The sequence below is a fragment of the Sander lucioperca genome, chromosome 20 (genome assembly GCF_008315115.2).
Source record: "Sander lucioperca isolate FBNREF2018 chromosome 20, SLUC_FBN_1.2, whole genome shotgun sequence".
In the NCBI taxonomy this organism is placed as follows: Eukaryota; Metazoa; Chordata; class Actinopteri; order Perciformes; family Percidae; genus Sander; species Sander lucioperca.
The window spans coordinates 9,194,270-9,205,785 of NC_050192.1; the positions used below are offsets into that span (position 1 = coordinate 9,194,270).

At 40.3% G+C, this 11,516-nt stretch overlaps 1 protein-coding gene across 6 annotated transcripts in view; it reads right to left on the reverse strand.

Annotated features, from left to right (window-relative positions):
- Positions 1-10,822, reverse strand: part of cacna2d1a (calcium channel, voltage-dependent, alpha 2/delta subunit 1a) — a 94,797-nt gene extending 83,975 nt beyond the window's left edge. For 3 of the 6 annotated variants that reach the window (XM_035995994.1, XM_035995993.1, XM_035995992.1), the window contains exon 1: positions 10,499-10,819. In XM_035995994.1, the coding sequence (XP_035851887.1) occupies positions 10,499-10,578 (80 nt within the window). In that variant the 5' untranslated portion in view covers positions 10,579-10,819. Of the gene's footprint in view, positions 1-10,498 lie in introns of all 6 variants that reach the window. The other 3 variants (XM_031313411.2, XM_031313409.2, XM_035995995.1) reach the window with 2 other exon arrangements.
- Positions 10,823-11,516: the final 694 nt, after the last annotated feature.

Genomic DNA, 11,516 nt, shown 5'->3' on the forward strand with positions numbered 1-11,516 from the left:
GTTTAGTGAAAACGCTAAAGGAGACTTTTAGCGTCAATAACAACGACAAAAGGCACCTGACCAAGCGTCCTTATTTTACGAGATGGGAGTGAGAACCTGTTGGAAAATGGCTGGTAGATTTAAGACAAAAAATTATAATTTATTGAATGAATCAAATATGAACATATCTGTCAGTGGCTTGTTGATCTTTACATCAGAGATGGGAGTAAGTCACACACGGGCAAGTCAAAAGCAAGTCTCAAGTCTTAACCTTCAAGTCTCAAGCAAGTCAAAGTAATTTTTGTGACAATCAAGGAAGTCAAGTCATAGCTTTGGTCAAGCAAGTCACAAGTCAAGTCATACAAAAGTTTCCATTTTTAAACAAGCTAAAGACAGTGGTTATGAACTGCTTGAGTTTTATTTGCATTATTTCCTACTCAATATTTAAAAGACATTGCGTCCAAGCCACATACATCTGAACAGTTTAAATTTATACAGATAAAAAAGCACAGCCTAAAACTGATAATAGGCCAACAATAAATCAACATACATATTTGTTCAATATGCCTCAAACATGACAAATCATGAAATACCATTCAAACAATTCAAGTATAATGGTTTCTAAGTCAAATAATATTCTTCACACATCCCTCACTTTTATGGGACAGAAACACATCCTTTAACCTTTCCTTCTCTTAAAGGACGGTCTGAAATGTTTTGCCCGGCCTTTCGCTGTATGTTTTGTTGGTAAATGTGAGATGTTCGAGTCTCGTCTTCATATCGGAAACAAGCTCTCTCTCACTCCTGCTTGGTTAGTGGCACTCAGAGTCACATTATACAGACGTAAAGTCTGGCATGTGGGACTGCTGGGATTGGTTTAAATCGCAGGAAACTCCGGTTATTGGTCAAATTTGCGGAAAAGTTGCGGTGATTGGTCAAAATTGCGAGTCGCACCAAAGTCATGATGATTGGTTGAATTTGCGTGAATTGGCGCGATCATGACATTGTGAAATCCTGGAGGGACTGAAATCAGTTTTTCTTCCACCACAACAACCTTCCATTGTTATTCAGCAGTTTGTTTCTATAACTTCATAACAAGTGTTTTCAGTTTATTTCCGTTTTTACCGAGGGATAAACCTGACACTGTGTAAACACCTTGGGCTGAGTGAAAGTCCAGAAAATTGATCCAGCAATGACGGACGCCACATCACTCCGACTGAAACACCCAAAAGTCTACCTCACGCTGGCTCCGAGGCCCGGCACGCCTTTGTGCGAGCAGCCGCAAGAATCCAGGGCTCAATATCTAATCTCCGAGTTTCCACTCCAGCGCCCTCTCGTCTTGTAAACATCCTCATGTTTTTATACTCAGAACCTAGTCTGCGAATCCACATGATCTCTTAATACCATCGACACCGTCACAGAGGAAGCATCCGACAGCAAAGACTCTTTGCTTTATTTTTTTTTTCCCTCCCTGTCTCATCATGTTGTGGAGTCATGGTGTCCAGCACTGGGAGATAGCTTAAATCCTCCTGTGATAGTTGTAATTTGGGCTTCTAATCTGTTCTTAGAGAGAGACTAGACTGACACCATTACAGGAAGCAGAGGGGATGCAAAAAAAGATGGGGATGTTTGAGGATGGCAGCTTGGATGTAATTGAGCCACTGGGGGGATAGCTAATAAGAGCTCTGACTATAAAGCAAGGCATCTAATAAGCAGCAAGCCTGACAGAGCTTTGTGGAAGACAAACAAGTCATTTTCTGCCCTTTTTTCTTTCTGCCTTTCCTTCTTTCATCACACTGCTTTATCCTTATTGTGTAAATCCGTCACCTTTTGCTTAGTTGATTTCTCTTCCATTGATTGCTTGGGTCCTTCTTTCCAAATCTGCATGATTCTTTCCTCTTTACTTCTTCTGTATTCCCTATTTCGCATTTTCTCTCCAAACAAACTCATAATGTTAGAAATGTCTTTCTTTTGGCCTCCCCTCTCCCTCCTCTCAGATGTATCACCACAAAGTACAAAGGAGACAAGTGATATCTTCTCCTTTATTGAGGTCAATAACACCATGATTGCAGGCTTTGTAAAATGCCTCGCAGCCTCATTATCCTCTATGGCAAGACAATATTGATATTTCTGCCTCTCTTCTACCATTTTCCTCTTAGCAAGTCAAGTCAGAGCCTTTTACCGCACCCACTGCCTAGATCTGAAGAGCCATGTTTAAGTAAAGCCTTGACAACAGTATTTTCTGCGCTCTATCAAGCACTCATGTAGGGTGTATTGCTGTGGAAGAGCAGACAAGACATTGTATGAGATCATTACCAAATAATGGGGTGGTGCTGGTGGGCAATCATGCATTGATAGAGCAAGTTTGGGTTACAGGAAGCTGATTCCAAAGGGATTGATTTATTAGGTGAACTTATGGCCAAAGACAAACAATTTCGTACTTATTTTGTTCAGTTTGAAGCTACACCACCACTGGCATTTACTATAGAATATAAAAGACAACAAAGCAGACTAGAAAAGCATTCATTAATTTCAAAAGCTGTTACTTAATTGCTTTTTTCAATTAACCACCATACTTAGTGACCCAAATATTGTAGTTAGTTAGCTTTGAATGGCATAATGATATGTAAAGTGTTAAGGTATGTTTACACAGGCTACAAAGCAATTTTTTGCATTGAGTTAATTCCTGTGAATCTCATGTGCAGTTATACGCCCCACAGTTGACTGTACAGATGTTAATGTTAGCTGTAGCTAGGGATGTCACGAGAACCGATGTTTCGGTTTTTCTACAGTACTGCAGGTACCAGGGGATGCAATTCTTCTGTAACTGACGGGGGCAGCATGTTTAATAGTGTTCTAGTCTGCCTTTTAATGTCAAAGAAGAAGAATGCCTACTAGCACGGAAGAACATCTCTGTGCACACTCTGACTGCCTCACCGCAGTTAGGCTTTACCATACATCCATAACTCTGACTTTACCGTACATTTACGGCAACATATTTCACAAATTCACTTAGAACTCCCAAACTGCAAGTAGTTCAGTTTTTCTCAGCCATTGTTATTCACATAGACCCTAATGTTAGCTACGATAACTGACATTAGCTAACATTAGCTAACGTTAACGCTTGTTCCAGTGGACCTCTGCCAGACCAGCATACTCTCAGTTAAGTTAACTTCAACCAGGCTGAATCTATGTGAATATACAACGACAGAGAGAAACGGTACTTAACATACTTGCTGTTTGTGAGGACAAGTGAACTCATGGAAGACATTGTTGTATGCTAGCTGTGTGGTGATGCCAGGCTTCAGATCAGCTGTGAGTCCAGAAGACCCCCTTCCCCTTAAACCCGTCAGCTATCACCACAAATAGAATCCAATTCTGTGGGAAATAACAACAACGTATCTAAAGTGTTATCCTTTAACCGCATATTTTGTGTTTGTCTTTTAGCAAAAAAAATGAATTCATTGATTTATTCATTCATAATGATTTCCATTTCAAAACAATATCTAAAAATTGTCTATTAACAAAGTCAGACCAGGCCATTTGGATATCTACTATCTTTCCACTGGCGACACGAGACTGCCACAGAGAGCCGGGGGTCAGACTCTCTCCCTACCCTTGCCTACGTTTGACCTCACACTCTGGACCACGGCTAGCTGGGACTGACTCGCCTTCCCCCTAGCGCCAAGTCTGCCTCGTCCACACCCTCCATGTCAAAAGGCATATACGTCCTGACAGAACTAACAGCTCCCATTGTATCACCTCTCCCAGCAGGTGTCTGGACACATTAAAATCAGGAGGAAACAGAATTGTTGTGACACCTGCAAGTGTTTGTACTCGCTGCACAACAATTGCACCTGCTGGTGAGATTCCAGCACAATAGACTACAGAACTACAACAGCAACTAATTACTATTATATCCCCTTGTTTGTGCACCGGATATGGTTCAGGTTGTGTCTAAATAAAAAAGAAGTTGGCAACTATTTCCTTGTCTAGGATGATTTTCTGTCAAGTAATGGACTGAAATTAAAATCTTTTAACACATAAAGCTTGTAAAAATGCATGGGGGACATGGCACTCCACATAGAATTAGGGATTTAATTTTTAGAGGTTAAAGGTTTTTCCTCACACTGTGTACCATTTAAATATACAGTATATTGTATTTTAGTCTTTAAAATCAACAGAGAAAATAAAATGTTATTCTATATAACAATATTACTGTTTTTGTCCTCCACTTACTCATCTTCGCCCCTCCAGCTGTCTTTCTCTTTGCTACATGTCATTTTGAACTCTGCCCAAATGACTAAACATCCACATCCCTGTCACCTTCACACTTTCTGAGCAAACTCTCTACCCATCCATCCATCCATCTATACATACATACATACATCAACCCTACCCCTTTGCCTCACTACACAAACACATGTCTCGGACAGTGTGTATAAATAGAGAGATTAGAGAGCACCCCTGGCCAAAATGTCCAATTAATGTCAATCTACACGAGCAGACTACTGTTAGTGCTGTCTCCCTGATGGCTACACTGACCAGTGTAGTGTAGTAGTGTAGTGTAGTCTGGCATTAACAGCTCTTGTGCGCCAATACAACTCCATTAAAGGGCTCAAGAGAAGCCATCATGGGTCCACTTTTCTCTGCGTCTCTCTCAAAATATTACACATCAGATGGGCTTGTGGTGTCTCACTAGAGATATTTTAAGCACTGGTGCGATTAGGATAAGTTGGCTTATTATTAAGTCCTTTACCACATTTCTAGATATTTATGGGAAACCTGTATTTCAAAACTAGCCAGTGGACACCCTTCACTATAAAATCTGGCTATTTGCTATATAGTGAGCTTCATGTGCAAAACATCCCCATTTTTCTGTAAGTAATTTATTAGTATTAAAAATATAGGATTAAAAGGAATAGTTTTGGAAAATTTTGGAAACTAGCATATTCCCCTTTTCTTGAGAATAAGATGAAAAAGTAGTACACTGTTTTCTCAGACAAATATGTGATTGTGAATGTATAAAAAAGAGAGGACAGCCACAAACACTTGGCATGACAACAAGCGAGATGAGACACAGGGTTTGATCTTCAACTTTCAGTCACACACAACCTCTTTCTTCCAACATTCTCTGCTCCTTCATCTCTAATACTTGTTTTTTTTGTATTTTGTGCTCTGTTTTTTTTTTTACATTGTTGTACTACTGACTATTGATTTGTTTAGTAGGCTCTTTCTTAATGTCCCTTGAGACATCCAAAAGGCTTATAGAATGGAATAAGGAAGGAACGACCCATGCCTGATTTACAAAAAAGCCTTAAAACTCCCTATGCTTTATATGACATTATACAGATGTGCCTCTTGTACAGGATAGGGCTCCCAACCAAACAGCTGTTAGCTATTCCCAAGGTTGCCTAGGCAACTCTGCAACGGAAAATTCTTGGGAATTTCCATCTGGCAAAGGATTGTGGGAAAGTAATACGGACCGGGTTTGTTTCGTTAGTCCAAAATTATTTTACACATACAAGGCAGGGGGACATGACTTTTTCTCAAAAGGAATTCATGAGAAACTTAAACCAGACACAAAGGCAACACTCACAGGCCACACATAAACAAGGGGTCCAGAAAATACCAGTGGGGGAAGATTTATGGGAAGCCCCCATTCACTCTATATTCCTGTCCTGTATCTTTACCAATGTCTGAGTCGGGACACGTCCCCTCCCCAAAGACAGAGGCTTGTTTAAATATAGCTAGGGTTGAGATGGGGGCAAAGGGAGTGGGTGAGAAGGAGGGGATGAAAGAGGGAAAATTAGTGAGAAAAAGGCAAAAGAAAAATTGTAAGAAGGTGAAAGAAGATAAAGTGAGAGTAGAGAGCAAACATTATTCATGACCTTGCACTCTTGCATGTGTGTGTAACAAATATAGCCCACCAGCTGCTTGACTAAAGGCAGGAGCATGCCTCCTGAAATATACCTGCTAGCACCAACTCTCTCGTAGCCGAGGGGTGCAAATCACAGCAAAGGAAACCCGATACAAGCCTGAGCTGATTATTTCCATCTGCTCATTACATTTGATTCATCCTCTTCAAACCTCCCCGTATTATCAGTGTCATAATCAAAGTTAGATTTGACACTGGAATCAAAGTTGAAGGGAAATCTAATGTATCAAGACTTTTTTTTTTTTTTTTTTTTTTTTTAACCTTTTTCATTAGAAGAGACATTTTATATCTGTCCGTCTCTCCCAAAGCAAAAAACTAAATCAAGCTCTTTGAGTCAATCAAGACACAAGGCCTGGAGCTTTTTCCATTGATAAAAATAAAACAGAATGTCAACAAAAAAAAAACAATAATAATAATAAAAGACCAATGTGTGATACTATGACTGTTCCAGTGTGGTTTTCCAGGAATATAGGCACATTTCTGGTTCAAATCTCCTGGCGCCACAGTGACACATTAACAAGTTTTCTTTGCTGCGAGCCAAGTTTTAAATCACGGCTCCAGTATTTATCTGATTACAGCATTGCAGGTTACAGTGATGATCATCTTCTTTATCTCCATATCTCTATATAGTTTTTTATTGTTGCAATATATCACATTTATTGACCAAGCTGTTCAGTAGCAGACATCGCATCCAAGCATCTGGGGTCCAGAGGAAGTTTGGCCATGAAATAAGATGCACATGGGTGGCCTCAAGTGCGAACTGAGCCATATTCATTACAGGCCACTGTCAGATTCCCAGTGGCTACTGGGATGTAACAAGTGTCAAGACTAAGACAAAGACATCAAGCAAGACAAAGTAAGGCAGAAAACCAAACTACCATCAAGGAAATTACACCAGATTTATAAAATTCTCAAAGAAAGTATTGAGAACAGACGGTAGCTCGACCTTAATGCTTACTTGTTTTAAGAAAGAAATGAAGCAATATGCTCATTCGCTTTCTTGCTGAGAGTTAGATAGAAGTACTCTAGACCTTTATATATATACACACGCTGTATATACACACTCTGCACTGCCCATGTTGCTCTCTGTTCAGATGAAGTGCCGCCTCACATTATGCTCACTGATCGCCAGAGACAAGGAGAACACGTGAAGCATGGCTCTTTAGCTGGTTGAGCATGAAATCTAGTTAGCCTTTGCAAGTGAGAGTGGGAGAAATGGAGCAGAGGGTGACAGAAACTGTGTAAAAAAGGGAGGATGGAGACAAAATATGTCTGTCGGTGACTAAGGCGAAAGCCAGAAAGAAGCATATGATCAAGTCTTGGATTGGATGGCTGAATTCAGCACAATGCGCTGGCACGCCATGACACAAAGATTTGGACAAGTCTTGTGTTTCTTGCTGTGAGGGTGGTAACAGTACACATGCAGCAGAATGTCCATAGACCTATGGGATCAAGGAGGCCAAGTCGTCTGGGTTTCCATGTTGTCTCTTTTTCTCTCCAACTCCATCTTTTCTTTTTCTCTCAATGTGGGAGCTGGCGCCGAGATCTCTGGGGCACAAGTCTATGACATCAGACTTTGCATTTCAGATTCGATGATGTTAATCATCTGCCTTCGGGCAAACAAAGAAAAGAAGAGAGAGATGAAGAGATACATAGGGAGCCAGTCGGACGTAAAAGAAATGATGGACAGGGGATGAACAAGCCTGAACAGGAGAGCGATGAGGAAGATAGTAAGAAGGGACGGAGGGAGGGCTGTGAGAAATAGAGGGGACATGAATATCTGAAGCAGACAGATGACAGCATGTGAGGTTAGAGATGGAGCCCACAGAAACAGTCACACTTCAAGCCATGAGGGGTGAGAAAGAAAGAACATGGCAATGCCAGTGTACACATACTGTATGTTAATCTCTGTTTTAGTCACAAAACACTGAGCTACTTAAATGGATAGTTTGGAGAAGCAGGCAGGAGTACCGACACGGAAGCTAAGCAATTTACTGCTGTGGACGGGGGCAGCAACTCAACATATTTTAGGTGTAAAATGTAGGTGTATGCTATATTTAGAATATTTTTACATCTTCGTTTCACACCAGATAGTCCTTTCCAACGGGAACTGAAGACGTTATCTATGCTTCTTTTCAAAGCCACCAGACTCCTTTGAGAAAAACAGTAATTTTACCTCGTGAAACACCTCAACACTTGAATCAATCAGTTCATTTGTTTGTGTTTAGGCATAGGCCGATTACCGGTTTCAAGTTATACCGCGGTTTGAAAAATTCAAAGTTTGGAGTGGTCATGGAGAGTGAAATTTAGAATTTTGTTCCATGGAAAAAAAAATTGTTTTTTACCAAGACATTTAAAAAAATAATACATTTTAAAGCTTTAATTGCAATACCGTGATTTTTTTTTTGCTGAAGTTTATCATACCATCAGAATCGTATACCGGCCCATGACTATTTGTGTTATAGTGTGACTTTGGTGTTTTGCAATGGTTAGTTTGGATTCACCAAAGTCACACAATAACACAAACAAATTAACCGATTGAGGCAGCGGTAGACCAGCAACTCTCGTGTTCTACGAGTTAAAATGACTGTTTTTGTCAAAGGAGTCCTGTGTCTTTGAAGATAGCATAGATAGATATAACAGCTTCAGTTGCCCATCAGAAAGGGCTTTCTGGTGGCAAATATTTTAAATATAGCGTACACTTAAACTGATATTTATGTTTAAGTTGGCCTTTGTAAGGTGGCTAAAATACATTTTGCTGCGGCCCCAGTCCACAGCAGTACATTGCTTCAGATACGTATTGCGTTATACCAATATAACCCTTTCATCCACAGCAAACAATTGTCATTATTACTGATGGCTAAAAAGCAGATGTCAAAATACAGTCTCCTTGAAACAACAAGGGATTTCTAGTTTGATTCTGGCATCGTCTTTTCTTCTAAAAGAAGTTTTCCTAATTCAAACGAAAATCTCCTGCCAATCTTGAATTTTAATATTGTTTTTCTTGCACGGATTGCCAATTCTACTTAGTAAGTCAACTATGTCAGTGAAAGTGGGTCTGCAGCTTGCCAAGCCTGTGTGAATATCATGTACACAACCCACAGATCAATCCACTTAGTGCCCATGAAATATAGGGAGTGGGCCGGCCACTCTGCTAGTCTGACATCATTGTTCTTGGCCATTAGGCTGAGTGCCATCATGGCTCACCACCTCTCTAGGGGACTGCACTTGGGCTGCATTCAAATCCAAACGCTGTAGTCCGGCCTCCGCTAAAAGAACCATCTGGAATATCTTAAACCTGTTGATTAAGTGTGAGGTGCAGCATGGTAGCTGAAACAGGCTCTCAAACCTACATGTTTGTTTAATTTAGGAACTGTGGGTATACCATCTGTTACATCTATTAATGTTGCGCTACAAATATAGAGGTTGGGAGTCAGATTTAGACGGAGAGAGTGATACCTCTTCTTTTTCTCGAGTTAACCCATCCAGCAGGTCAAGTAGAATGTTTTCAGCTTATAGTTTGAGGCACACATACTGGGACAATACATAATATAGGAAAGCTGAACTACTAGCCTGCATGTTGGAAATAATATGTACTTAGACATCTATAACGAAGTATTTGTGTCTAAATCATGCACATATCTATTACTGCAAAATGGCAGACAACTGCACAGGTCTACAAATAAACCAGTAGGTTAGGTCTGAGTGTGAGTTTTAAAAACACTTAGTTTGTCAAGTGAAGTCTGGCCACAAGTGTCACAAGTTGCTCACATGGTCTGCAAAATGTGGTCAGCGACTATTCTTCCAATTATGTTCTTGATTCATTAATCAATCATTTGGTCTATAAAACTTTAGAAAATAGTGAAAAATGTTCATCATTAGCCCAGGGAGACCTCTTCATAATGCTTGTTTTGACTGACCAACAGTCCAAAATCAAAAGATATTCAATTTATTATCACTGAAGACAGAGAAAACTACCATATATGCACATTTCAAAAGCTGGATCAAGTGAATGTTTTGGCATTTTTGATAGAAAACAATGACGTAAACTATCAACTGTCATGTACTATAAAATGAATCCACATAAAAAACCTTGTTATGTTTATCCCTCCGATAAACGGTGATCTAATATGCCTATGTAGAGATGCTACAGGAAAAGTTTGGGAACCCCTGAGCCATAAGATCTCAGTCTACCTTCTGAAATGATTTATTTGACAGCAAGCCACATTTGTCACATTGCTGCAAGCTGGTAACAAATGGATAGTAGCTTTAAATATCGCGTTTCACAGGGTAAAGTTGTATTCGAAGTAATGTGCAATCATCATCGCTTGGCAAGAAGAACGCGCTTTCTGCTAAAACGCTTCAAGGATAATATTCCAGCAACTGCAATTTACAGTTTAAATTGAAGATATTTAAAATACAACTTGTATATTTTAGTGAATAGCAGACACGACTCAGAAAATAAAGCTTGACTGTGAAAAATAAATCTCTGTAAAAAAGCCAGGCTGCAATTTCTGCCACAGAGCATATTTTATCCAAGACTTTTCAAAAGCCAACAGGCGTTTATTAAGCTGTACTCACATCTGCGCTGTTGGGAATTGTCCGGTGGACACAGACGAAATGGTTGACAGGAGTAAAAGTAAGCAGACTGAGTAATCCATAGCTTTGTTTATTTCCCCGCAACCAGGATCCAAACAGGAAGAAGATGCACAAAAATCTTTCACAAATCCACAACGCCGTGCGTACTTCAGCCAAACGCCTCACACCGCCATCGGTGCGCGTTTGGAAACAAATCTCATCTGGTGTCTGTGTCCCCCCCACCGGTGGAGTTGAGGAGTGTGCTTTTTTTGGTTCAGTCGTGTGTGTGTGTGTGTGTGTGTGTGTGTGTGTGTGTGTGTGTGTGTGTGTGTGTGTGTGTGTGTGTGTGTGTGTGTGTGTTAGGCTATCAGGTCTACGGCGTGTGTCAAACAATAAAAGGAGAAAAGGGGAGGGCGCATTTAGATCTTCAGCTTGGCCGGCAGAGCGGTGCCTCTCCGCACACTGCAAAAAAAAAACAAAAAAAAAAATAAACACCGTCATTTAGCAGCGAGGTTCTTGTTTAACACGTGGGGAAGTGTGTTAAAGTGGGTGAAATCTTTTAGTCTTCCATGCATTTTAAACATTTTTCATATGTCCTTTTCTGAATGTCGTTGGAGTGATGTGTAATTCTGTATTCTGCTTTATTTCAACGGATTTAAACAAATATTTCTGTGAACATTCTGACAAAAGTGGGAAAATGTGGAACTAATTCAATCCGATGGTCGAATTACACGTATCAAGACAAATGTGGACACTTTTGAAGTGTTGATTACTGTGTATTACATTTTTTACAGTGTTTTTTGTGTTTGTGTTTCTGACGCACTAATGGGTTTCCGGGCTCCCTCTTTCCCCAACACACGCAGCAACAATTACGCATGACTCTCGCGTCATTTCAAGCACCGGACACTTGGCACAAACACGACCTATGTCACTATCAGCCACCTTCCTGTCTTCTGCACACACTTGTCACTCAGATTAATGGGCAGGTCTTCTTTTATCAACCTTAGGCTATTTGACCTCC